The 27666-nt window shown below is 38.9% G+C and overlaps 1 protein-coding gene across 2 annotated transcripts in view; it reads left to right on the forward strand.

Moving 5' to 3' along the window:
* Nucleotides 1-27666, forward strand: part of FAM169B (Protein) — a 40548-nt gene that overhangs the window by 9589 nt on the left and 3293 nt on the right. The window contains exons 2-7 of one of the 2 annotated variants that reach the window (XM_061999989.1): nucleotides 3404-3534; nucleotides 6287-6386; nucleotides 13943-14028; nucleotides 15576-15750; nucleotides 22880-23062; nucleotides 24596-24724. In XM_061999989.1, the coding sequence (XP_061855973.1) occupies nucleotides 3404-3534; nucleotides 6287-6386; nucleotides 13943-14028; nucleotides 15576-15750; nucleotides 22880-23062; nucleotides 24596-24724 (804 nt within the window). The remainder of the gene's footprint in view (nucleotides 1-3403; nucleotides 3535-6286; nucleotides 6387-13942; nucleotides 14029-15575; nucleotides 15751-22879; nucleotides 23063-24595; nucleotides 24725-27666) is intronic. The other variant, XM_061999991.1, reaches the window with a different exon arrangement.

Below are 27666 nucleotides of genomic sequence, written 5' to 3' on the forward strand. Positions count from 1 at the left end.
AACCACCATAAAATTCAGGCTTTCAGGAGAAAATTAGAGATGAAACAGCATTGAGTTTATAAAAAAGCTGAGTTAGGGATCAGGACTGAAACAGGGGCCTTGGTTTATGCCTTATTGGCAGAGTTGTGTGATGTTTTCAGCTGAACTACCTAGAGGTGCTGGAGGGTGGGATCTCATAAAGAAGACTGAGTTGTGTAGATGATGCCTGTTTTATAGCTAGTTTTAGCTGTAGCTTTTCACTTTAAAAGTCAGATTCTTAATGCCAATTGATGACAGATCACTAGAGTAAGAGGAGATGCACTTACACATCCTTGCTTGAGAATGTGACCCAGACTGTTCCATGGAAACAAAAGAGAGGAGAAGCAGAAACAGTTAGGTTTTGCTTTAAAATCTTTATGCTTGAAAGGGAAACATGTCCATTCCAATTTCACATTTATTTGTGTCTAGAGAAGCTTTGCTCAGTGGAATTGCATACACTTTCTCCTCCTTTGCCCTGAATGCTGGTGCCCTGTAAAAGACAAAGTCTGTTACCTGTCAGTCAACCCCTCATTGTCACTCCTGCTGTAGAATCTGCCCAGATGATATCTTGACCTTGTTTGCCAGCTTTGGCTGTTTAAGATGGCAGCCACTTCAGCACGAATGTCAGGAATCCCTCTAACCCTGTAGGCCTCTGGTTCTGAATTTACTCTCCTTATGGTTTATGGTCCTTCCTCTGTGACTGCGGCAAGAGGCCTCCTTTTTATGACTTGCCCCACCTGCCCCCCTTTCTCCATCCCTCCTCTCCCCTAGATGGTAACCCTTTGTGCACATTGCCTGTTTGAAAGAAGGGCTTGCTGGGTCCCTTGCAGACTGGCTGCCACAATGTGTTCTTTTGTTGCTGCTAGGTAAGATCAAATTCCAACAAAATCCTGTAATTCAAATTAGGTTAAAAGGCTGTCCTTGGAACTTTTAGAGCAATTTTGGTATCCCAAGACAGGGGCCTCAGGCAGAAGCACTCACAGGAGAATAGTGCTGCTTTTCTTCTACAGTGAAGTTAATGAGTTATTTTGCATTTGATTTTGGAACTTTTATAACATCCTGATAGCCAGCAATAATTATTGTTGTAGTCCAATGCCAAATAACAACAGTTACCCTTTGACTCTTTCAAGTGTTTTTGTTTGCTTCTGTATACAAAAAAAAAAAAAAAAAGCATAAAAAGAGACATATACAGGAGAGCATTTTTTCACTTTGTCCTGGGAAATACTGGGAAATACGTTAGTTAACATAAAAAAAATTCAAACTAGTGATTTTTCTCCTGCCTACAACAGTTGAACAGTATTAGTGGTACGTATATGTGTATGTGTATGCAAGGTTTCAGGAGAAGTTTTCAAATGCCTTGGCACTACTGACTTCTTGAGGACATTCCAGGGTACCTAAAGTTAGATTTCTGCTTCGTAATGTCCCTGAAGGAACCTCAGTCACCACTGTCCTGCCAGAAGTTTTCTCATTACTTAATCTGTGACATTATTTCATCCTTCAAATGGTCATTGTTACCTTAGAACACAAGCACATTATGTATCAGAAGGCTAGTGTTACTTTGAAGGTACTAATTGTTTTGTTCAGTGAGGGGAAAATGTGATTGTGCTTATTAAGCTGCTTTGGCTCAGTGATGGCAGGATATAGCCTTGTAAGCAGCATCTCATAAATAGTCTTTATTATCATGGTCACTGTTTTTCTTTTAGCTAAACCTCAGTCTTACATGCTGTGCTCTTGCAAGGAATTAATTTACTAGTAAATTTACTTCAGTTACTTACTAAGGTTTTTAATAATAATCTTTAATTTCTTTCCCTTATATGGCTTCTTTGCTTGATGGTGTTACACAGTTACACAGTACCCTGCAGAAAAAAACTGGCACTGCAAAGTGCTGGCTGGGATTTTACATTGTGACTCAACTTGCCAGTGTTGCAATGCTGTTTTCTCTCCCATTTTGTCACATACAAACATACTATGAAAACCGTTTACAGAGTAGCTTCTCTTCAGCATTCCGACTATGTATCTCTGCTGTCAAGACTCAGGATGTAGGCTTGATTGCCTGCAGAGGGCAGGAAAAATAGTCTTTAAAGCATTTTAAGCAGTACTGGATTGTGGTGAATTAACAGTTGTAGTTTCTTACCCTTTTGCTGAGGAATCTGATATTGATCACTCCAGAGGAAGAATGGTGGGATCCAGGGTAAACAGTCTAACCTGGTACTGCAAATCCCATGTTCATACTTTTACATGGAAAGATACCATTTTCAATATGATACTTTTATGATTCATCATTTCTGAGTCTTTAATATAGACAGTTCTAGCAACAGCTCTTGTAAGACATTTCATTGTCTCAGCCATTTACTTTGCACTTACTACCAGGTCACATTAAACTTGGCTCAGAGGAGCTGCCATGTGAGAGGAAACTGTGATTAAAAATGTAGGATTCAGAATGAAGATTCCAACTATAGCAGTGTGGTAGGAGATTTTTGTCCTCAGTTTGGGGCTTGCAAAAGTTGCAGGTGCAGTTTGTTGATTGAAAGCCCCTTAAATTTAACCTATTTCCTTTCTGTGATAGACTAGACTGTAGGAATACTGTTTGCGTTCCTAACATATTTCTTCCATGTCCTTAGTCTTGGGCTATTGATGAGCCACCAGTCAGTGTGGTTTATTGTATGAGAAAGAGGCTGCTTGGCTCATCAGGAGCACCAAGGTTGACTTTGTGTTTAGGTAACAGGCATCAGATGTGTGGAATTTTTGTTTGCATGCAATTAACAAGTAGCTTGCATGAACACCCTTAAGCAATGAGTTACGTGGATTAAACGTTATTTTGCATAACAGATGATGGGTAAATATTATATAATAGTTATAGAAATAATATAAAATAAAAAGAAATATAAATAAGTAGATATTTTAATTTTTGGTCACTATTTCATTGTCATGAAAGTGCCCAAATGAAGTTACTCAAAAAACAGAGAAAGTGCAAACTAATGGTATATAACAGATAGGAAGCTTTGCAATTCTTTTCCTGTTACAGTTTTGGACAGTACTAAAACTAAAGCTGTGTTTTGAAGAAGTATTTTTGCTCTTCCATCTTTAAAAGCAATTTACTTACACCTAGAGATTTTTGTGACTGTGTTTGGGTGAATTCCAAGGAGAAAAATGTGATTTGATGCTATCATGATTCGTCTTTGTAAAACTGTATGTCAAGAGATAAACATATAGGTAGAGTTTTTACTAGTCTTACTATTTTAGACTAGGATTATACAGAAATTTTTAATGGGAACAGTAAGGGCCATCTACACCAAGCAGCTGCTAGGGAAATGGAGGTTTAAAAACTTATATTTCTTAGTTCATTTTAAAAGTAAAAATATCTTGTGCTTTGTTTTAACTACAGGTTGCCTTTACTTGGTGGATACGTTAGCTGGAGATCCCAAGGTTCTGCAAGTGGATGCTGAAACATACTACAAAAAACTCCTGAAGAAATCATCATCCACTCCTGATGTTTTCTCAATCTCTGGAGAAGAGGTAGTAGACTGATGTTTTTCGTACTTGCGAACTAGTTGGTTATGCTTGTAGTCTGACTGTGAATAAGGGTGAACTGCTGTAGCTGGATTAAAGATCTCTTAAAATCTGCAGATTCTGTGTTATTTCAAATAGTTTGCATGCTGCAAATGAGAGATAAGCTTAAACTACAAGTCTAAAACCTGCTGAGTGTGGATGAGGGTATGAAGTACTTAGCTGAACTTTGCATCTTGGCCTGCCTCCTCGTAGGAATGAATCCAAAGTGGATTTGATAGACATTTATGTATCCTGTATTCTGCCTCTACTGTGCACTTTAAACAGGTACTGTGATACAATACCTGCCTTTCTTTTGTTTCCAGTCTATGCAACACTTATTACAATAATTTTGAATATGGGTTCTCCCAAAGGAATTCTGATCAGATGTGACTGATAGATGGTGTAAATACTGTAGGTGCCAATGTTTTCAGGCCCATTTCTGTGCCACCTGTGGAGAATCCATTGGAGATGACTGAGCAGACCTGTTAAAAATTCTATCTTTACACAACCTACAAAACTTTTCATTCAGGGCATTTTCTAGATTGTAAGAAGTGTGCTGTGCTGGTATTGTATTATTAAACTAATTAGGGGGTTTAGTCGAAATAAGTGTTTGGAATAAGGTGCTTTTTCTACAAACTAGGATGATAATATGCGGTAGTTTCCAGAAAAACCCTGTTTCAGGCGGGTGACTTAATCTGTGAGCCCTGAGTGCAACCAGCTTTCAGTACTCTTTCAATGCCCTCTAGTGGACCGTAGGGGGTTAAATATAAACCAACCCAAAAATACAAAGATCTCCCACTTCATGGGTTCTATGTCCTCACCCTTTCATGCCTGGTTATGCTTTGAGAGGCTCATTTGTAGTTGCATTAGAAGAGAGGGTAAGTGAGAATCCCAGGCTGAGTGTATTCCTGCAATACCTTAGGCACAGTGAGATCAGTAAAAGGTGGACTCCTGGCTTTCGATAAAGAACCATCTTGATTTTGTGGCTTGTTATCAGACCTTAAATATATCACATGACTGATTTGAGTCTCATAGCAACACATTTCTCTTTGCATTCATTTAATTCAGGTCTAATCTAATCTGCAGTCAGACAGCTAGTCAAGGACAGAAGTAATGGTAATGTTCTTGCTCTGTTGTTTTCCTTATACTCTAATAGATAGTTTAAAGAATGTTGATATTTTGTAATTAAAAACAAATCCAATAAAATAAAGCTCCTATTCCCAGTGAACATCTCAGCTAACAATCTGTGTTATATACCTACAACTTGAAGGATAAAGATTTTGATGTTTGAATAATGGCTGCAGTTCTGCAGTTACCAGGCTTTTATTTTTTTGACTCTGTGCATCTGAAGTAAAGCAGGTTTCAAGTGGCAGGATCAGCCTCCATGAATAATTATTTAGCAAGTGTTAAGTGGCTGTCAGACCAAAACTTCTTTTTGGTATGGCATGGTCTTTGGTCAAGCATTCAGTACACAAATAGCAAGGATTATTTGGAGTCAGGATGGAAGCCTGCTGGCAGCTTTATATACAGAAAGCTAAGCTTGGCTCATGCTGATGTTGTTAGCACCTGTGCAAGTGCACATTACCTTATGAAACAAAATAACAATCATAGCAGTATTGGAAATAATACTGGCCTTTTCATTATAGTAATTCTCCCAGGTGCTGTAATGACATCGATGCTGTTATAGTTGAGGCATGCAAAGAACAACCGAATCCTCAGAACACACTGAGATGTTGGGAAGCTCATGAATACAGATTTCAGGCAGCTTTCAGTTTTTCTTTGCTGGAGTCCAGTGTTTGCATAGAGGATCCCAGGATTCTGTCACTCATAAACTAGTGAATGCTGGTTTCAACTTTGTTATCTTGAATAATCCATATTCATACTACTCCTTCCATGCACCAAGAAATATTAAATGTATCACATGACTGATTTGAGTTTCATAGCAAACTGACAAATGGGTGCAATTAGAGAGAGAGGCACACCCACACATACACAATGGACCAGATTTTTCAAAGTACAGTACATACTGTGCTAAATTATGCACGCTCTTCGCCTGTACCTAAACTTACATGAGAGCATTTGCAATATTCATATGGAAATCGTCATTTCTATGCATGTAGAGCTGTTTGAGCACAGTAATTTTGTGTTTATGTGTCACATCATTTAGAAGTTTAGTCTAAGACTGAGAGCTTGGAAGCTGCATTTTGATTTTAGCTTTACCTTCAACATAACCACCTTGTGCCAATTATCTACCCTCCCTGTGCCTCACAGATAAACTGCCCAGGCACTGCCCTAATGCTTTGATACTCCCTGTACCCTGAGGCTTAATTCATTGTTTGCAAAACACCACAAGTACTCAGCTGGACTATGCTGTAAAAAGTGCAAGTTGAGTTTGTTTTTATTTGATGTGTCTGGTCTCATAACACCATTTGTGTTCATGTAACAATTTTCAAAGCCAGGTTATGTGTCTCATCGTTTTAGGTCAGCATTAAGGTCTTCCCTAAATCCAGTAGCTTCATTTCTTTTAAATTAACATTATTTACTGGTAATATTAGAATATTATTTATGCTTCAGTGCCTTGAAGTTCAAGATTTAGAGGGTGCTATGATAAGCTTATACCGTGCATGTTAGTAAAGCATATAATAAATATATCTCATACATGAAATACTTCTCAGGAGCTTTGCAGTACAAACAGCTACAGGCTTTGTTTGTTTTTTAGGTTAAACTTGAAGATTCCTGTGTGTATTTTGTCCCTCTCTACCGAAATAATCCTGCTTGCAAAGTGTTGCTGTTAACTGATCCAAAGGATAAAGAGACAGGTTAGAATCTGTCAAAATATTTAAAAATTTGATTAGTTTTACTTTCTTTACTTTTAAGATGGTCTTCTTGTTTCTGCATTTAAATGCTTTGGGGTTTGTTTTGAATATGAAGTGGATTCAGTTTACCTGTCAAGGATCTGTGTCATCGGGCTGCTGATTGGAAGGGAAGACTGATAATCAGGGCTCTTAAATTCTATGCATAGCTCTGCAGGCAGCTGAAAGATCACCTTGGGTAAATCTATTATTCTTTATGAGTTTGTTCAATGGGATAATATTTTGCTAATTCAAGATGATTTGAAATTTAAGGACTTACAGTTTGGCTAGAATTCTGGAAGCCTTAAACAAGAGCAAATACATATGTGAAATGTGTTAGGTCTTACTGAGTCTTATTCATATTCTTTTTCCTTTGTGATATCTTCTTCAGTCCTTGGTTTAATTGCCTCCTATTTCCAGTACTGCTGTGTGAGGGTTAAATTTGGAGTGAGATCGTGCTCAGGAATTGAGTTAAATCCATTTTATCTCCCAAGATATGCTTTAAACTCTACCAGCTTTGCCTTGCATACTGCTAGTAATGCTGGTGTTTTCCTTTTAGAGCCATGTGTCAGCCTGACGGGTGCACTGCAGTTGTGCTACAAGCAGTAGAAGTCAGCGTGTGCTTACTGATGTTTCTTTTCATGAGTCATTGCTTAGAGTGTCAACAGGTTATTAAGATTTTATCAATAATTGTATCTAAGTTTTATCTTCTATCAAGATTGCAGTATCTTCAGACACAACCTAATTTCTTCTTACTTACTCTCTTAGGCAAGTGTCTTTGACTATGCAATGGGATAAAATGCAAATGTAACATAAGTAAGAACTCTTGATACCGGTGTCATTAACTGGAAATTTGGCTTCAAGTTGCATAGTACCAAAACCCCAGGTAGATTAAATGAGGAATGCTGAAGTTACTGTGAAGCAATGGGCTATAGAACTTTCGGAATATCTAGAACAAAGACATGAACCTATGCACTGACCCATTGTGTCACCTGGACAATACAGAACCCATGAAACCTCTTGAACTTTCAGCTTCCAAATGTGTCAGCAAACTAATGACATCTGTCATTGAAAACATACCTTTTTATTATTATTATTTTTTAAAGGCTAATCTATAGATTACACATGAAAGACTTTAATAACCAGTATTCTTAGTAATACACAAAGGCAAGGCAGAGAAGTTTAGCACTCTATGTTCAGTTCTAAAGTGTATCAGGTAATGATCTTGCACTCCTAGAGCAGGTTACAGTGTTAGTGTAACTAAGTGTTCATTGTTGAGTCCAAACCCTATATCCAGGAAATTTCTTCATAAGAACAAAAACCAGATTAAAATCATCTGTGGTTAGAGCTGAACTCGGCAAAGTTTTCCATCTCCTTTTACATATGATTTCAATTGGAAGTTTGCTAATAGGTTGTGATTCACATAGTTGAAGTTAGGAGAACTTTCCCAGTTACAAGTGTAATCAAAAGACTTTCTGATATCTCCAAAACTATTGATATAGAATTACTTCCCTGACATTAATTTATGTAGTCCATTAACATTTTTTTCTGAGAGAGAGAGAGAGAGGTAGGCACTGGTGTGATAAAGGTGCAAAGTGGCTACACCAGAGGCCAAACCAGCTCTCTGAGTGCAGTTGTGCATATCTACTGATTCACATTCAAAGGAATGTAGGTGACAACAGCATTAAGTTGGTTTTGGCTGCACAAGAGAAATGGGGATCTGTAACAACTACGATGCAAAAATAAAGAATTGTGAAATAAATGCAGGTGAAAGCAGTGCATTTAGCACAGATCTGCTGTTACACGATCTAATAGTATTAGGAGCAACAAGTGTTAATGAGATGCATGTACACAAGGTAAAAAATTGTTTCCCACAGGAACAAGTCAAGTCCACAGTGGAGTCTAAATTACATGATAACTATCTGCATTAAAAGCTTAAACCTAGCAGAATAAACACCTTATTATAAACAACAGACTGACTGACTACTGTGACCCCCTTGCAAAACTTGAGCTTGAGTCACCAGCCTGGAGTCACAGATAGATTCTCGCAGAGATCAGCAAGTCTAGTTATTTAAGTAAGGCCTACATCGTCTGGCTTTTAATATTTCCTTTTAGAAGTATGATTGAAAGGATTTTACTGGAAGTTCTTTGTTTCTGGCTTTTATATGCTATAAACATGTGGCCAACCTTCCTACACATCTCTAACTTGACTGATGCGATTTTTTTTCTCTAGATGAATTTGAATAAATTTTCATTAGCTCTCTAACTGCTGCTGGGTTGTGTGTATGTGTGTGCATACCTATACATATGGGTATATACATTGAAAGTGTTTTGCCCAAATATTTTTTTCCCACAGCTTAGCGGATTTGGCATTGACTTTTAAGGCAGCAGACTGTGTTAGTATGGCAAGTCCATCTGGATTTGCTTACCTATATGACCTTTTGTTCTGATCAGTAAACAGATTCCACTGTTTCAAAACCAATTCCTTCAGAGAAAAGCAATATTTATTACTCAGTCGTCATCACTTAAGGACATGGGCTTCAAGTTAAAACACTAAACAGGTTGCAGGATATATTTTCCTCCCCTGAGTCTTATACTTTTCATGCGAACTTGAGTTTCATCTAGATGGAGAGGCAAACAATCTTGCTGTAGTTGATCTCTTTCTCTATGCTGTCCAGTGCATCTCTGTTTTAGTTTTATTCCACAGCAGGAGTGCTCCTAGAAGAAAATTTCCTGGTTGTCCCCACACACTGTGCTTCAGTTCGTATCAAGGAGCAGTCTCAGAGTATGGGAACTGGATTACTTTTAGCTCAAGTGAAATTAGAGGATGCACTCTGGAAATACACTGACGTGCCCCAACCTCTAATGGGCTTTTAGTTTTCAGCACCAGACTGAAATTTGTGAACATCAAGCTCTCTGCACCAGATGTTTTGCTATGTGAATTCAGTTTTGTTAGTGTTAGTATTAATCTTGCTAATTCAAATGTGACCCACTGATTTTATCTCTTGCAATTCATTGGGACATTTCTGAGGTCCAGTGGGGAAAGGAAGCCAAGGTTGTCCCAAGATTCACTGAGTAAGAGGCATTTTACTGTGAGAAGCAATTAGAAACAGAGTAGAAGATGCAGTTAATAAGTGTGTAGAGGATATTTAGCTGTGTATTTCTCAGATCCTGGTGTGGATAATGAAGCAGCTAGAAGCGTTAAAATCATCATGGATTGGTTCTGCTACAGCTCACGTAGTGCTTTGGGACCATATCATATTGCTTCTGAGAGCCACAGCCATCCTCCTCTCTGGTAATTCTGCTGACTGGTGAATGCCAAAACCGTGGCTAGAGCCTTTTCAATGTGGTTCTCCAACTCCTTGACAGCATCACTTCTTCAGTGTCACTCCAACATCTCCATCTTTGCTCCTGTTGGCTCCCCAACCCCTCACCCCCTAAAATGAACTCCTTATAAAACCTTGACAATTTATCACACCTGGGTAGGACCTTAGTCACAATGAAAAGCTGCATATCTTGTATGTCTCTTGTTCATATGTGATGGGATTTCCGCTTTCAGCTTAACATGTGTTTATATCTATAATGGTTAACTATTGCATAGATGAAATGATGCATATAATAGTTATAATATCCTCTACAGTACACTTATTTTCCCACAGTTTTCCAAGAAAATATTGTCAATCTAATAATTTATATTTAGACTCTGGAAAAAATACTGAGTTTATCAGCCTAACTACAAGTTTGCCTGTGAAGAGCTTTGAAGTTTGATGCCATTTAATTTTTGAACATAGGTTAAAGAGGAGTTGATTCCAACGCTGAGATTTGTATCTGGTCATCTTCATCAGATGGGTTGTCCAGAAGTGATATTTAGCTTGTGGTCTGAAATGACCTGCATATTTCAAAAAGAAAATGGGTATGGTAGCTTTTCCATAGTGCTTGGTCTTGGTTGGGAGGACTTTCAATTTATTTTTGATGAGCTGACTGTTCTGTTCTGTTAGTATATCTGTACAGATATTTTTATGAGAATGTAAATTGTGTTGTAAGGGCTTACAGAGCATAGCATGGGTGATTAACATCTTTACAACACTAAATAAACATACCCTATCGTGGCATTTTCTGTATGCTGTATATAATAATTTACAATAACTGTTAGATGCCATGGAACATTTATCACAAGACATTTGCAACAAATCACTAGGTAAAACTCGAATTGTAGGAGAGAAAGTAATTGGTAGCAGGAAAGATATCTATCTTGGATACTTGAATGGCTGCCATTACTGCAGCATCTGCATGCCTCTCAAGCTTGAATATATTTATTTTGATAAGACTCTTAGGAGAGAGAGAGAAATGCTGTTCTTCCATTTTAAAGACAGAGAGCAAGGGGACACGGCTATTCAGGGTATGTCAGTGTTGTAGGCTGCTGTTTGATGTAGGGTATCTGAGCTTGCACCGTTATCAGAGCTGACTTAGGGTCAGTTGCACAGAACTACTCATTGGAGTAATTTCCCATTCTCCTTCCAAGTTGGAAATCTAGCAAAAGCAGCCTCTGTAAGTGTGCCATCAATCTCAAGTACTGCTGAAATTAAGGTAAAGATGACTTTATCTAAGGTAAAGAACTGGTACATTCTATTTTTATTAAACAAACTCAAATTAAATCTCTCACATGTAGCATTGCCTTTAATTAATTTGTGACTGAGGACTGTGTTTCAGCAATTCATCTGAAGGCTGGGGAAAAAAGACATACCAAGCTGGATGTTGCTTGAATCTTTTTGCTTTACTCTGTGTGTAGAGTTTTGATGTGCACATTTCACTCAGCCAGTTACACACCAATGTGGGAACTTTTGGCCAGCATAGCCTAGAAAGTAAAAATATAATCCAGACCTGGATTGGGAAGGAATCCATGTTTGCCTAGAAAAGGAGACAACTGCATTATGCTTAGGGCCTAATTCAACTCAGTGTTTTTGAGTACTGTATTCCAAATACCCGTAGTGCTATGGAACCATGTACTTCAAAGGCTCTCAGCTTCTTCCAACACACAGAATATGTTTGTCTGACTGCAAGTGACCAAAGTACTGAGGTGTAGCAAGCTAGTGCCTACAGGGCAACTGTACACCCAGCTGAGCTTGTATACACTCCATTAATTGTGAGCTGAAATGTGTTGGACTGAATCCATCTCACCTAGTCTTGCAATTACAAGATCAAGCACATCGAGTCTTGCAGTTGCAAGACCGTTGTAATCATGTACATCATGATTCACAGGGTTCAGGTGATGTGTGTAACTTACTGTTGCCAAGAACTCGATCTCTGTGATCAGGTGAACGTAACGGAACGTCTTAGAAAGAACAACAGGGATGGGAAAGGAGAGAGAAGGAACATGTGGTCTCACAAAACACGTTTGCATTTGAAATAGTGTTCCTCAAAGTTGATTATAAAATGAAAATGAGAATACGAGGAAGCATGGATGGATTTAACTGTGGACCAGATGTTGACTCGAAAAACTGTAAGAGAAAGCAAAGTACATATGTTTGTGTGAAATCTGAAGAAATGTTCCTTCAAGGAAGGCATCCATATAGATAAGGTTGCTCAAGTAATGTGATGTGACAGTTGCTATGTCAACTAGTGTTCCCTTCAACACATTTAAATTATTGAATAGCACAGTAAATGTTCTATAAAAGTAGCTCCTTAGAAGGTAGTTGTGCATCTTCCTTTTCCCCCCAAACATTTTAAAAGCTTTTCTGACCTTTACTGTGTGTTTTGTATGTGTCTGAAATATGTGCCAGACCTCTGTGCAGCTCCCATTAAAGTCAGCATTTGGCCTGTTATGTCCCCTTTGTCTGACTCAGCTCCCTTTGTAGCTGCATGCTTCATGGATGTGTAATGGAGCAGTGGCTGCTTGCATTTGAAAGCAGAGTGAAGGGATTGAGGGAACAGATTGAATCCATCAGAGAAAGGGTATGAAACTCCCTTGCAAGTAAGTGTATAATATTTAATGAATTGAATCTGGTGCTATAAACAGGCATCTGCCCTTGCGTGCAATGCTTTCTTCATTGTTAAGCCAGTACACAAAGTGTAATGCTCTTTGGCACATACTTTAATAATTTATTTGAAATATAAGTTAGCTAAGCATAATCTCTCCAGCCTTAAAGTCAACGAGAGCTGGTACAGACTGAAGCAAAAAGGGAAATTAACCCGTGAGCATCAGAGACATTTGTATAACCTGAGGCTAAAACAGGTAAATGATGAATCCTGTTAAAGCCATTTCACATCCTTGTGTGTAAATTTGTCTCTAACTCACAGATGGATTTTACCTTACTGATGTTTATCCCTAGTTGGGTTAGCTTAAAAAGATGGTTCACTCCTTTAGGACTCCAGAGGTGCCAGCTCCATGCTGTTCTTCATAACACACTTCCAATACTATATTTGATCCTTTTGTCTAAAAATTGGGATGCTAGGTGCCCTGTTTGAAAAGATATTGGTATTCTTGAGCAATCCTGAAATTGTGGGCACGTGCTGTCTTTAGGTGGATGTCACCACTTTACAGAGAATTAAAGTTCTTTTTGATTAATTGCTACATGATGTGTTGGTGATCATAAATGATCAAATTTCTGTGTTTATTCTAAAACATATTTTAAATTATTAAAATCTATTCTATATCCTTTGAAATGGCCTCGTGCCAAAACTTTCTGAACAGGATTTGGGAGCAATTTCAATTCCACTGTTGCTGCATCACTCTTTCCCTTATAAATTTAATAGCAGGCAATGAGTTCTGTAGATCAACCTGTAGGAGTATGGTTTAAAGACTTGTTTCTGCATATGTGACAATTTTAGAAAGGATGAGAAGAGGTGGGGTGCAAGTTTTCCACAGCAGCTACACAAGGACCTGAATTATGTGTAGGTTGGTCCCATACTTTTGCTTCAGGGCAAAGTGTGTCTTATTTCTGTGAGCATGTCTGTCCTCTGTTGATCGAAACCTCTGTATGCTTTTGAACTTCTGTGCATATCTGTCCATGTAGAAATTTAGGAATCTGTACTCTAAAGGTACAGATATATAGAAACTCAGTCACATAAACAACTGAAAAGCTATTTGATAAAGTGGCTATGGAAACTTTTATGTTTGAATTGTATGCACGTGAACAGGGGAAAGCATGAAAGAAACTTCACGGGTGTAACTTTTAGCTGGGTATCTCTCTCTGTCTCAAATACCACTCAAGCTTACTGTGCTCCTAACCAGATACTATGCAGGAAGTGTTTTTATTCATATGGCATACAGGTTGTCACTCCAAAGTCACATCAATTCCTGAGAAAAATTACCTTCACTTGATGCCTCGCGCGGTACTGAAAATTGGATATCATGGAACACAGAGGTGAAATTGAAATACAATACTTGTTCTGCTGTCTCACAGCAGACCCAGCTGGAGTCAGCTGGAGGGAAAGGTAGATCTGAGGCTACTAATGGAAAGATTCAGAACCAGCTTTGTACTTATTTGCAGGTAATGTGTTCTTCTGTCTTTCTCTTTTTGTAGTTTTGGCAGTTTATCTGAATCAGTGTTGGTGGCCTGTTGATGATGTACTGAAGACAGCTGATCCTTCTAGAAATGGATTAATTTCAGTAAGGATGCTATTTTAAACAATTGCCTTTATCCTGGAACTTTCCAGCTAGAACAGTCATATGTAATTTTCTCTGATCTCCTATAGCTCATGCTTTATAACCTGTGGGATATGGGCAATGTAGCTCACCAAGTACTTCACATGTCTCCCATTCCACAGTGACAGGTACATTAATCCTCTAAACAACGCAGTTTATGATTAGTCTGTGGGGTTTATTTTGTTTTGTTTCTAGTTTACTTTCACTGCCAACTGAAGGAATAACCAGATAAACTGAGTTACTGCATTACCAATAGCTCTTCACGATAGTGTTGCTTGACTGACTGATGGAAAGTGTTATTAACCTTTGGAACAATGTCTTACCTAGCTAGTTAGGACATTTTTTTGCCTTGGATAATGTTTATATTCTTTTATGAAATAGTTTCTATTTAATGATTTCTATATTTGTATTTTTTTTGCAAATAAATTACCTTAGTATGATACAACTATTTTCTCATAATTTGAGAGATTTGGGTAGCCTGTAGTAGATTTTCAACTAAGAAGTCAGATGCCTACTGCATTTGAGCTTTGTGTTTTGTCAGTTCTGTTTGCTACCCAGCCCTCTGTGTCCAGCTTTGGTCCTTATTAATTCTTTGTTTTTTTATCATCTTCCCCATGTATCTGCCATACATAGAGTTTAATTTTCCACTGAACTAAGTAGACTTTTTTTGTGAGTAACTGAACTGGAAGGATTTTGGAATACAAATCCTTGCAAGATAGAAACATGGACTTTCAGACTTTCAAACATCTTCTTATCAACAGAGAATGAAAAAATATCTGAAAATAGGAAACTTGCCCCTTCTACCTCATTGTTAAGCAGTAAGTTGTCATTATTTGTGGAAACTCTCATTTTCTTCAGCATTCATGTACAGCTGGTTGGCATCACTTTTTATATTGATGACCAACATGACCTTGTCCCTTTACATCTCTCCATCTTCTGGTGCTGTTGGTTGTCTAGCAAGAAGAAACACAGCATAAAACCTAATTGTTCATGTTACACCTAGATTATAAGATGTTTAGGAAAGATTGTATTTATTCTCTAATTTGTATGGTGTCTGCCTCAGTAAGGTCCTGGAGCACTGACACTCTTTGCTGCTGTGGCAAGACAGGTAACAGAGCAGAGATGACCAGGATGTGACAGTGAATCCTGTCATTATTTCCTTTTTGGGTAGGATTAGATTGCCTTGATCTTGTTTCCAAATCTGTGACTAGTTTGCTGTGACCACAATCAAGATACAACTTCTGCTGCTGCTTCAGAATTCCTCTCTGTGACAACAGGAGATATATCAAACTTTATAAATTGTTACTAAATAATTCTATGCCCTCTGGATAGAGGGTGGATCCCTAGGAAAAAAACTTAGTTTTTTTATTCCATTTGAACCAGTTCATGAGGTATTTTCCCCAAATTAATTGTACATGCTTCCTGACCTCCTCCTTCCCAACTCCTTTTAATTTTGAAGCCTTTTATGAAATGCTTCATTTTTTTTGGTCTGTTTTTGTTTGTTCTCTAAGGTCCAGACATTTGGAGAAAGGATTGTCCTCTTTGTTCTGAATTACATTATTTTTGGAACGCTGGAAGGGAGTTCAGCTAATGATGCATTCTTCCTACCTCACTCTGCCACTGAGTGTGCCAAGATACTCTGGAGAAATGGCGAGGCTGTTGCTTTTTACTCAGTCAAAATGAAAGGTAAGGTCATTTTGAGACACATTTCCATTGGTTCCTAATAGCTAGAAATGTAATCCTTTTGTTTATCTTTCAGTATAAATAATCCTGGCTCTCATTTACATTTTTATATCAAATCTCTCTCTTAGAATGAATCTGGGGAACAAACCTTCCCAGAATTTGGAAGCCATCCATATTACTTTCATTTAAACATGATGGCTCCAAACTCTATTCTCAGTTACACTGAGTGATCTGAGGTACTGACTTATTCCAATAAAATATGCTTTAATTCAGCCAAGCAGAAAGTCGTACATCTAGGAACAAAGAACGCAGGGCCTGCCCACAGAATGGAGAACTGCATCCTGGAAAGAATGATGTCTGAAAATAGGAGTACAGTTCACAGTAAAAAAACAGTGTATCAGAAGTGGCAATATCCTTGGATGTGTAAAGAGCAGTGGCTGGGTTGTGTAAAGGAAGGTTTATGTGCTATATCAGTCCTGGAATAATTTGTCCAGTTGTGGTACTCTCATTTTAAAGATTGTATTGCTAATTGATTAACTAGCATAGAAAAGAAACAAAATGTATTTGATCCTTCAGGGCTACTTGCACCAGTGTAAGCTTTAGCGAAGGTCTTTCATTAAATAGAGAGTTAATGCAAGTAGATTGTTATTGACCAATCTGGAGTGGAAAAGGCTTCATTAGAATAACCCCAGATATGCAGTTGAATATGTACCCTATGTAGGAGCTGGTTACCAGTCTGTGCTTAAGATTCATGAGTGTCATCTCAATGCCAACAGCCTTAAATGTAGAGAGGTTGGTATCTTTGCAGGTAAATGTATTGTTTAAATTGGCCATCAGTAGCCATCTGTCTAAAAGACAAGATGAAATATCTTGAGAGCGGTACAGACATGGACCGCTTTGATTTACACAGGACACTCTGAAGGTGCCTTCCCTGATAGTGCCTTAGAGGCCAGCAACAGTCAGAGTTGTTCTACTCTTCTGCTGCCTTGGGTTGGGAAAAATCCTTCTTGTCATTGAGGTGTAACTTGTACACTGCTGTGCTGCTACAGTGATACTGTATTATCAGCAAATCAAGTCTCAGCCTATGATGTAGGAATCTTGTATACACTAGTGAATATGCTGATGAACTGGTTTGTAATCGGCAAATGCTTCGATTGCCATTGCACATTTTCCTTTTAGTCCATAAATATTTCTGAGCATAGCTTTTGGAAAGAAACACTCGTATGGGCTGTAATGATTCATGCTTCAGTAAAATAAATTTGCACAGTAGTCTGTTATGGGTGGAGTATTAGCCAAGTTTCTGAGTAAGTTGAAAGTCACAGTTTGGTTTTAAACCAGGTCCACGTAAACTACAAATTCTTCAAGTCCAGCTTTGTCAGCATCTGTCTTTTGTTGCCAGTGGTTTTTCTCTCTGGGCAGCTATATTTGTTAGCTTTTTGGCCTGTGTCACAAATTACTTCAGTCTTTTGCCAAAGCCTTTTCGGGAAGCTTGAAACTGATTTGTTTGGGTTTTTTTTTTCTCTGTTTGCTCTATGCAAAGAGAAAATTATTCCTCTTTGTGAAGGTCTGTGATTTCAATTTCATACCAGTCTACTTTCTAGAAGAGCCATGGGTTTTTTAGGCCTCAGACAAAGATAAATATCTTCTCTTAGAAGTTGTATTTCACGTGATTGTTTCAGATATTTCTTTTTTACTCTTTTTTTTTTCATCATACTGTTAGGGGTTTTTTGCCTTTTACTGTCCTGGTCAGCATATTTAGTAGGAGCAGCTTTAAGTATGGGACTTTGGATTTTGCTGACCCTCTGCTACAGCTTCTTGTCTCAGGACATAATGATTTTCCTGTGAGCCCACCATGGGATTCTGACTCCTTTTATTTCCATGCTCTGCAATTACCTGGCTGTTGTTTAGAGTTTTATTTTTTCCACTAGGTAGTTGAGACTCTTATGCTGATGTTGTGTTCAGCTGTATTTCTCATCTGTGAATTTTCTGTTATCTACAGTTCCACAAAAAACGTGCTTCAGTGGGGTCAAATAAACCAGAACAGATCTGTTGAGCATGGCAACTTCAGACACAAGTCATCAGAGTGAATTATAAAAATGGTGACCAAGGAGGAGAGAGTCTGTTCTATCTTTGTTACAGATTTAGTGTACCATTATGCAAACTAAATTTTCAGTGGACTTTGGTGATTCCAATTAATTATCTTGGCAATATTGTAGAGTCGTTTCCATTTGCCAGCTCCTAGGTGGCCTGTACAAAGTGAACTTGGTAATTTTGGTCTGGTTCCACACATCCATCCATCTTATGAACCTCCTTAACTGAATGTCTTTTGATAGTCTAGCTAAAGAGGGACAGATGGTCTTGAGCACCTGTCTTGCTCAGAGATGCAGTAAATGCAAGTCAAGGTTTTGAGATGATTTGGCAACTACTGATGCTGGTCATCCTGCACCTGTTGTGTAGATAAACAGAAGAGTCGTTCTTCAAGGCTATCACTTTTCCTGAGCATTAGACACCTTTATTAAAACAAAATTTATTCATGACTACACAGATCATCAACCTAGCCTCTCTGGTATGTGCCTATTCCTGCTCAATGACAGGCATGCAGCATTTACTACTGGGTATACTAAAGATTGATGAGACATACTAAGCCACTAATGAGGCTGATAAGACACTTTGTCACGTGCCAAGATAAATGTCCCCAATTTTATCTATGTCAGCGGCTTCCATATTAGACAGCTGAGGAGTTAGACCTCACTGAATGTAGATACTTAAAGGTACAACAGGAAATGACAGTTCCCTGTCCTTTTCTTTGTAGACAGCAACCTGAAATATTTTGCAGAAGACCTTTGTATAGATATTGTGGGTTTGAGATCTGTGTTATATTATTTTAAGTATTTCTTTCCTCTTTTTTTCTTGGCACGCTCCAAATCTGTGTGAAAAGCTCAAAACCAATGTATTTTGTGTAGTGCTGTGGGATTAATGACAATGGTTACTGACACTATTTTCTGTGCAATGAGACCATGTAATTTCTTAAAAGTTTCTTGTTTACTGAGGACTTGTAATTACTGAAAATGGGCTTTTACCACCTTCACATGAATGTCAGGAAAATGTAGAAGATTCATAATGCTAATAAATCTGTAAGGAAGTTGGAGGATGCAAGGAGCCAGGAGCCTCTTAATCCCTTTAAGAGTAAAACAGAATAACCCCCCTTTTTTAATATACAACCTTTTTTCCTACTGTTATGGATTACTGTTTCTATAAGATGTAGGAGCTGCCTGGTTGCAGGCCAAGCTGTCTGCAGAACAAAAAGCAAAAGAGTCAGCTTGTCAAATCTTGTCCCTTCCCTAGTAGCTCACTGTGTCCCTTTTGTCCAGCCTTAGTAGTAGAAGTGTGGAGAAAGATAGTGTTCCCTGCAGTGTGAGTAAAACCACTCTTTCCATCCTCTGAGAGGGCTGTAAAACATGCAGTTGAACCAGGCGTAAATGCATTGTTGGCTTCTCATTCATTCTTTAGAGATGCCCCACAAATTACCTTTTGGGAACACCGGATTGTTAAAACTGAGAGGTAATATGAAGTAGGCAGCAAAATAACCCTGGTCCAGTCTCAGCTTTTTACCACCCCAGATCTTTGGGAGTAGCTACCCAAGTTAAGATCTATTTCCCATTGTTCTTCATAAAAGCCTTTGCAGGGTTTTGTTTTCAATACTTTGGTGGCCTAGGTAATAGTCTCTAAAAAGATAATAGGATTTTATTTTTCAATGATTACATACAGTTCTTTTAGAAAAAAATAAATAAATGGAATTGAAGTTAACCTGACAGACGATTAGCTGAAATCTTGTTGGGTAATTGCTTTTGTCTCCCTCTCTTTTCTAGCAATATTATTTTCAATGTGCATTTCTGACTGAAGGTTCTGGCTGTAATAAAAATTAAATGACTACATACCAGTCAAGACATGAATTCATTTAATTTTATTGAAGCCAGAACCTTTGTTCCCCTTCTCACATACAAACTCACACAATGGATTGACCTTGGGTTCTATTCAGCAGAAATATTCCCCACCCTTTACACAAGCACTCAGCCTGCTTAAGGCCTGTCCAAACATGTGTGTGCCAAGCCAACTTGTTCAGCAGGGAAACAGTCAGTATACACAACCTTGTTTTGTTTAGGTCTGTTGGATGTGGGGACTGGATTGTTTTTTTTCTGGTTTGTGGCTCTTTGGGAATGCTAATGGCTGTCTGCTTTCCTGCCCTTGTAATATCTGTTTACCATTTTGTTGGCTCAGAAGTTGGTCATTTGGTACTCATGACCTTACCAAACAGATCAAAGGCTTTCAAAAGGCAGACTGTATGAGTACTTCCATCTCCATCACCAATGTCTTTATTTTCCCTGTCTCCTACCTCACCTCAAAACTTAGTCTGTGTGTTTTAACAATGAAACAAACCTCTGAACCAAATGTGTGAGGGCCTAGTGGTCACCTCTGGGCCGCCATTAGCTTACGGGAATCTCTTTGGTACTGGATGAGAACAAGAGACAAAGTGGCCTTTGTTACAAAGGTTGGTTTGTTTATTTATTTTATTTCAAATGACTGTGGGTTATGACTCTTCTAATATGTTTCCCAGGGACAAGGTGAAGAATGGCTTCATGGTTTCTTTATTTATGGTGCCTTTAGACGTTACATGTTTTTGTCATCTTCTCAACACAAAATTAGGAACACAGACATAAATCACTCATCTCCTGGGATTGCTGTGCAGCAGTCTCATCAGGATTTATAGGAGACAGACTATATGAGATAATAATAAACTTATAAGGATGCTTGCAACATGCAGGAATTCTTAAAGCTATTTACTTTGTAGGCAAGAGTTTGTCCCTTTCTTAGAATGTGTGGTGCAACACTACAGGAATCCAACATCTCCACTGGGCTGGCAGTTAACAATAGGACGAGGGATATACTCAGTGTTCTTGACTGGTGAAAAAAGAGTACCCATCATGTATAACAAATATTGAAAGGTTATAAACACCACCACAAACCATCTTTTTCCAACAAAGTGCTTGAATGTGTGTTTGAAGTTAAGCATGCACTTTGATTAAGCAGGGGTGCACCAAGCCTGGATTGGTTATGTACCTGCATACTGTCATTGTATGGCTGAGCATGTGTGATGTGATTGCTTGCTAAATGAAGAGCTACAGCCTTGATAAATCAAGGTCTAGAATTAAATATAGTCATGTGTGCTTTGCTCAACTGGTATGGTAGAAGAATGAGTAATGAAAATCAGACCTAGTGACTGTCAGCAAAAAATACTAGACACCAATTCAAAGAACAGAAGTAGGCTTTAGTTTAAGATAACTATGGGGATGTGATACAGAAAAAAAAATTATCTATTAAATACTGGAGTTTAGGAACAGCCATTCAATTAAATATCTGTGAAACAGGTCTTAGTGAAATGATGAAACTGAATATCTCAAGACACTGATAACTCGACTAAGTGATACACTAGTAACTGGTAAGAAAGAAAACCAAGATGGTCTTAGTAAGATTTAAGCAACATAGTAAGAAGATGTAATTGTTCATTCACCCTGAACGGCCATTGTACAGTGAATTGCTAATGTACTTCCTGCAGTAGGACTCTAGGTTGTTTAGGGGCAACATAAACATTTTGGACATTTGACTCCCGTTTGAGTTTACCATACATGATTGCAAAATAAATCCCTTGGTTCTGTGGGTTTTTTTTACAGTTTTCTCTGAGAACTGAGTTTTATCAATTTGGAGGCTTCTACTCGAGTCTGTATTTTGTCCACATGTAAAGCATTATGTCTTGTCTCCATGATTTCAAGTGACTGACTTAATGTGTTTATTAGCAAGGACCATCCTTGAGTGAAAACTCTAGTTTTCAGTAGCTCAAACCATCGCTAGAAGCATGTACATATGTGATAATTTGCCACTTGGTGAATATCAAGTGACTTACAAAGGAGCCCTTAGAGTAAAATGCATCACCCAGTTGTTTTTGGCTTTATATACAAATGTCTTAATGGCTATCCTCATATTCCTACAGAGGTGTGACTTTTATGCACTGCAGCGTAAGGTTGAACCTAAGCTGCTGCCATGAGTTTAGCTATCACTTGGATTCCACTCAGTGCTTTCTCAGATGTGATTCTTCCTCCTTGGGAAATAATTCAAATTCTTCAGTGCTGGGTTGTTGGGGTTGGCCAGCTTCTGCACTACTCCCTTCAGGAGGCAAGTGATGGACTTCCCTTCCTCTGTCCCAGAGTCACTGTGAGTGTGAGCAGTTGGGGATCCATTTCCAACACTTCTTGTGTGGTTCTCCTACCAACTAAGGTTTGAAGCTGACTCCTGGGAATGTGTTGACAGATAACTGAAAGCGAGGAAATATTCTTTTGTACAGTTGTCTACAGACTTGACTGAACTAGGAGCTCAAAGACTGAATACACAGTATGACTCTCTGATCAGTATAAGTCAGAAAGGAGGTGTAAATGATGGGGCTAGTCAAGTTTCACACTTAAGAGTATTATCATAGCATTTGAGAAGGCATGACAGCAATGCAGGCAGAGGCCAAAAGAACCTCTCTTCTCTCCCTGTAGTCATTATGAGATTGGTAGCTTAAAACAGTATTGGAAGTTTTCTCTGGAATCCTTCTCCCTTGTCCATCTGCATCAGGCAGTATGGATCTTAGGAATGCTTACATCATACTGTGTTGAATGGCTCAGTGTATTTCATCAAAAGAGTTTGTGGAGTAATTTACCAGAAGAGCCAAACCCTGAAGAAATATACTAAGATTACATTCAGAATATTTATACCTCTTTGGCTATATCCCAGTTCTGTCTTTTCAGTGAACCTGCCTATGTACATTGCCCATGTACCTAGATAATCTGATTATGAAGAATCAGGGTCTGGAAAATTCCTCTCAACCACATATTAAGCAGGTCCTCACAGTTTGATGGCACAAATCTTCCTCCTGGGAAGTGTCTACTCTCTATGCAAATGTGTTTCAGTTGGGGTCATCCTCATAGCCTGTGGAAAGGTAACAAAGCAGCATTTGTGGCTAGAATCACAGAGCAGTTAGTGCAGCAATACCAATTTAGTTTTCAAATCCATGTTATTTTTTACTGTCTGCTTTCAGGGACCTTATGTGATGGCACAACCAGTCAATGTTACTTGCTGCCGGTTTTGGATACTATATTTGTCCGGAGAAAGTATAGAAGAGATGGCCTAGGGATGAAAATGCTACATGATTTCTGTCAGTCTTTCATGGCTGAGGATGCCTTGGGGATCAGCTGCCCTATTTCTGCTGCCATGTATCAAGGTAAATGGTTTGATGTGGAAACGTTAGGTAAAGGTCATACATAATGTATAAATTTCAATATGGCCTTGGTAGGATTTTCTTAACTGTAGAAGAGTTCAGTGCACTTGTCTGAACTGAACTGTGCAACTGGTTACTTTTCTTGAGACATCTGGAATTTCCTGTAGAAAGGTAGGCCAATATTTATGTAACACAATGAGAAGCATGATGTTCATGCTGCCTGTTTGACATCTTGCATTCTGATATCTCTCTGATATTGTCTGAAGACACAACTATGTCAATGCCCTAGACAGTGACTTACCCGTTTTATTTGACACCAGGGGGAAAAGAATCTGAAGATATTGTCAAGCCTAGGCTAGGCACATAGTGGTGTATAAAATTAGATTTAATAAGCCATATACCTAGGCTCTGCTCATTCATCCAGTCACATCAGTACTTGTTTTGTATTGACTATCTTTGAACATTTGGCACTTTTAGAAGATCATCAAATAGCTACGTATTGTCTCTGTGCTCAGGTTGAAGTTCCGATTTTGATGGTAAAATGTACAGAAAATGTCTGTGCTCCTGTTACAATTGTTTTCTGTAGAAAAGTCTTTTTTCCCTGAAGTTCCTCTCTGTATAGGATATGGTCTTTACCATCCTCTTTCGGGAGATGTTTCTATTGACTCATAACTTCACAGCCATTTCCCGATAAGTCTCAACAAAATTTGGATTGTTTCTATTCTTTCTCTTGGTCAGTATGTGCCATTGAATGTGTACAAATATATCCCAGTGTATATATTTGAATGTATCCCAGGGGTTACTTAAAGTAGTGCTACTTCTAAATTCAGAAAGGAAGAGTGTTGACAAATTATACTTCTGTTCAGTGTGTACTAACACTGATGGGAATCTATAGGAATGTCATTTCTAAAGATGATTGCACATCTGGCACAAATACCCCTGTTATTCCTCTGTTAGTTCTGTTAATTCTTCCAATTTCCTGTTTTCCACACCTAAAGAAGTAAATGAACCCCAGCAGTGGAGTGTAGGGTAGCAGTAGTAAAACAGAAGGTGGTTTTGGCCCAAGAACAAACCAATACAAAGGTTTTGTTTATAAATAGAAATTGAAGTAGCATTCTTAAGAGTTAAAACTGGGAGATACTGAAACACCTTTTATTTTAGAGTACCGAGAGTGAAGAAGCCCACACTACTGTTAGTCAAAAACTTGCTAAGTGTCTGGAGATAGTTCTATGATGCAGTGCCAGAAGAAGGTGGCTCAGTAAGTCATTTCAAGTCCTTTATTTCTATGCTCATAATGAAGTTATCTAGACTGAAGCAGATGGACAGGATTCACTCATGCCTCTTCAGGTCATTCCACATAGACTTTTTTCCTAAAAGCCCCAGTTAAAAGGAAAAAAAGGAAGATGAGAAGAAAGAAAGTAACCTTTCCAAAGGAACTAATGTAAGTAGGTCTGAGAGAATTGCCAGGATAGAATATACTTCCTCTTCCAATGCACTTTTCACTCATTCTTTTACCCTTTGGTTTGCCCTATTCAGTTTGCCAGAAATTCTTGCAGACTTATCCTGAGGAGCAGAAGCGACTGTGGGAGGTGGAAGCACCAGGAGACTGGAGCCAGCGAGAGAATATCTGGTTAAAAATTCAGATGGAGTCACCCCCTTCAGGAAGTGAGTTGAAATAAACAGTGTGAACTTGGCCATGTAATTTATAGACTGATAAAAAAGCAAGATCAGGGGTTGGGTAGTGATAATAGATAGATGGTTTCTTTGTTGTTTGCAAGTGGAGAAACTATTGAGTGTGGTCTTTTCCCAGGAAACAGGACAGTTCTTAGAAATTATGAAGTAACAAAATGGAACTGCAAAGCACCTGAGAACTACTGAACAAAGTATAGTCTTGGCATAAAGTACCTGCAACTACCACTGAGTGCACTTAGAGCAGGATAGAAGTTAGCCCCAATAATTCCTGTTGCACCATACAGTGTCTGAGTTATAGAGAGGGGTGTGTTTCTCTGAAGTTATTACAAAGAAGAAACTTGTATGAACAATGTGTTTCATTACCTTCAATTTGCTGCCAATACCATTTTTGGATGGAAACAGAAACATTTACATTATGGCTTTTGGAAGATTCAGATACTCTCCTACAGGGTAAATCCTTGCTGGGAGCATTTTCTGCCTACTTCACAAAAGATAGTGACAGAATAGGAAAACCTTTTGACAGTTCATATGGGGATCTTGTTGATGTAATCTGTTCAGCTGGCTTGGGCATCCAGACTGGCTCCTCTGCTGCATGCACACAAGCTGTGATAAGCATTAGGCTCCAAAGGAAGGGCACACATTGTCTCTTTCTGGAAGTGCAGCAAGAAGTGCTGCAGAGCAAATTGCTCCCATGCCTTCCCACATCTATCCTGATTTGTATTGGCTTGAGGACCTTCAGTTGAGACATTGCGTTTCATCTTGTCTGCAACACCCCACAGGAGAGTTAAGTCAGAGTTTAGCCCTAGGCTGGGTTCCTCTGAAGCCATTATATTTATGTTCCTCATGATTTAAACCAACAAAAAAGTGATGTTGCTCTTTAATCCATCTTGCTAAATTCAGTTTATTAATGGCAATTGAAGGGAACTATGATTGGATCAGCAAACAGAGAGCAGATCCTGGAGGAGAATATACTCTATTTTTTCTTCTTTTTGCCATCTTCTACAAAAACAAACAAAGAGAAACAACAGAAAACATGGGTAAATGTAATTTCACCAGAGTGGCTGTCAGTGAAAAATATACATGAGGCCTGGGAACTGCCTTGGCCAGTTCTGCATGTACATGAGATATCTCATACCTACAAAAAAGGAAGGAGGGAAAATATAAATCAGAAATGAGGGGAGTGGGGTGTATATATATTTATATGGATTGTGAATTGCAATGTGATCTTTCTTTATAGTGGAAGGGAGTGGAAGTAAGTGAATTTGGCACTAAAATATAAATAAGAATCTGCTTTTTAAATTACATTCTGTACTCTGGTGCACAGCTCACCGGGCATCATTTTCCTTTACACTGAATGTACTGAAGAGGCTTTATTTCATCCATCCTCAGTGGATGAAAACTCTGTAAAATTGACTGTAAAAATGGTATTTAAGACAGTGTGTAATACATTTATGATATCTGTTTTACATATGGAATCTATTCGTATGCTTCTTGTGCTTGTATTATTCCAGTACTGTACATATTCTGCACCCAGAGAAATACCAAGGGCGAGTACAGGCTAGATAATGCCTGATAAAACTACAGGAGGGTTTCTCTGATTTTGTTTTATCCTAAAGGCAGCATTACTCCTGCAGAGCTCTATCTGATAACCAGTGAGGAAATAACAAGAGAATTTTCCAGGGCTTTGTGCTATCTCTTAATAGTAGATAAAGCAAATATTTTCTGAGTGCAGGAATCCTTTATCATCTGAAGTAGTGTGCTGCTTACCGAACACATAAAGAGATGCTTGTGTTACCAGAGTTGTGATAGAGAGACAGAGAGAGGAAAAGGCTATGAACTCCTGGAGTTATGTGCTTATGTGATCCATATGCACACAGTCATTTAGATCTGTAAGTTTGCAGATAACATCAAGCTGAGCGGTGCAGTTGACATGCCTGAGGGACAAGATGCCATTCAGAGGGAGCTGGACAAACTTGAGAGGGGGCCTGTGTGAACCTCATGAGGTTCAACAAGGCCAAGTGCAAGGTTTCTGCACTAGAAATTGGGGCAATCCCCAGTATCAATATGGGCTGGAGGATGAAGAGATTAAGAACAGCCCTACCGAGAAGGACTTGGGGATGCCAATAGATGAAAAGCTGGACTTGAGCCAGCAACGTGTGCTCACAGCCCAGAGGACCAACTGTGTCCTGGGCTGCATCAAAAGAAGCGTGGCCAGCAGGTTGAGGGAGGGGATTCTGCACCTCTGTTCTGTGATCATGAGACCTGACCCTGGAGTACTGCATCCAGCTCTGGAGCCCTCACAGAATCACAGAATCTTAAGGGTTGGAAGGGACCTCAAGAGAACATCCATTCCACCCCCCCTGCCAGAGCAGGACCACCTAGAGTAGGTCACACAGGAACTCGTCCAGGTGGGTTTTGAATGAGCCCTCAGTACAGGAAAGGCGCGGACCTGCTGGAGCTGGTCCAGAGGCCTCAAAAAAGATCAGGGAGCTGGAGCACCTCTGCTATGAGGACAAGCTGAGAGAGTTGGGGTTGTTCAGCCTAGGGAAGAGAAGGCTCAAAGGAGACTTTACAGTGGCCTTCCAGTACTTGAAGGCAGCCTTTAGGAGATGGGGACAAACTTTTTAGCAGGGCCTATTGCAATAGGGCAAGGAATAATGGTTTTAACCATTAGATTTAGAGTAGCTATAAGGAGAACAGTTTTTACAATGAAGGTGGTGAAACACTGGAACAGGTTGCTCACAGAGAAAGTAGATGCCCCATCCCTGGAAACATTCGAGGTCAGGTTGGATTGGGCTTTGAGCAACCTGATCTAGTTGAATATGTCAGTGCTTATTGCAGGGGGATTGGACTACATGACTTTTAAAGGTCCTTCCAACCCAAACTATTCTATGATTCTATCTTTAGGGGAGTCA

The sequence above is a fragment of the Colius striatus genome, chromosome 7 (genome assembly GCF_028858725.1).
Source record: "Colius striatus isolate bColStr4 chromosome 7, bColStr4.1.hap1, whole genome shotgun sequence".
Taxonomy (NCBI): domain Eukaryota; kingdom Metazoa; phylum Chordata; class Aves; order Coliiformes; family Coliidae; genus Colius; species Colius striatus.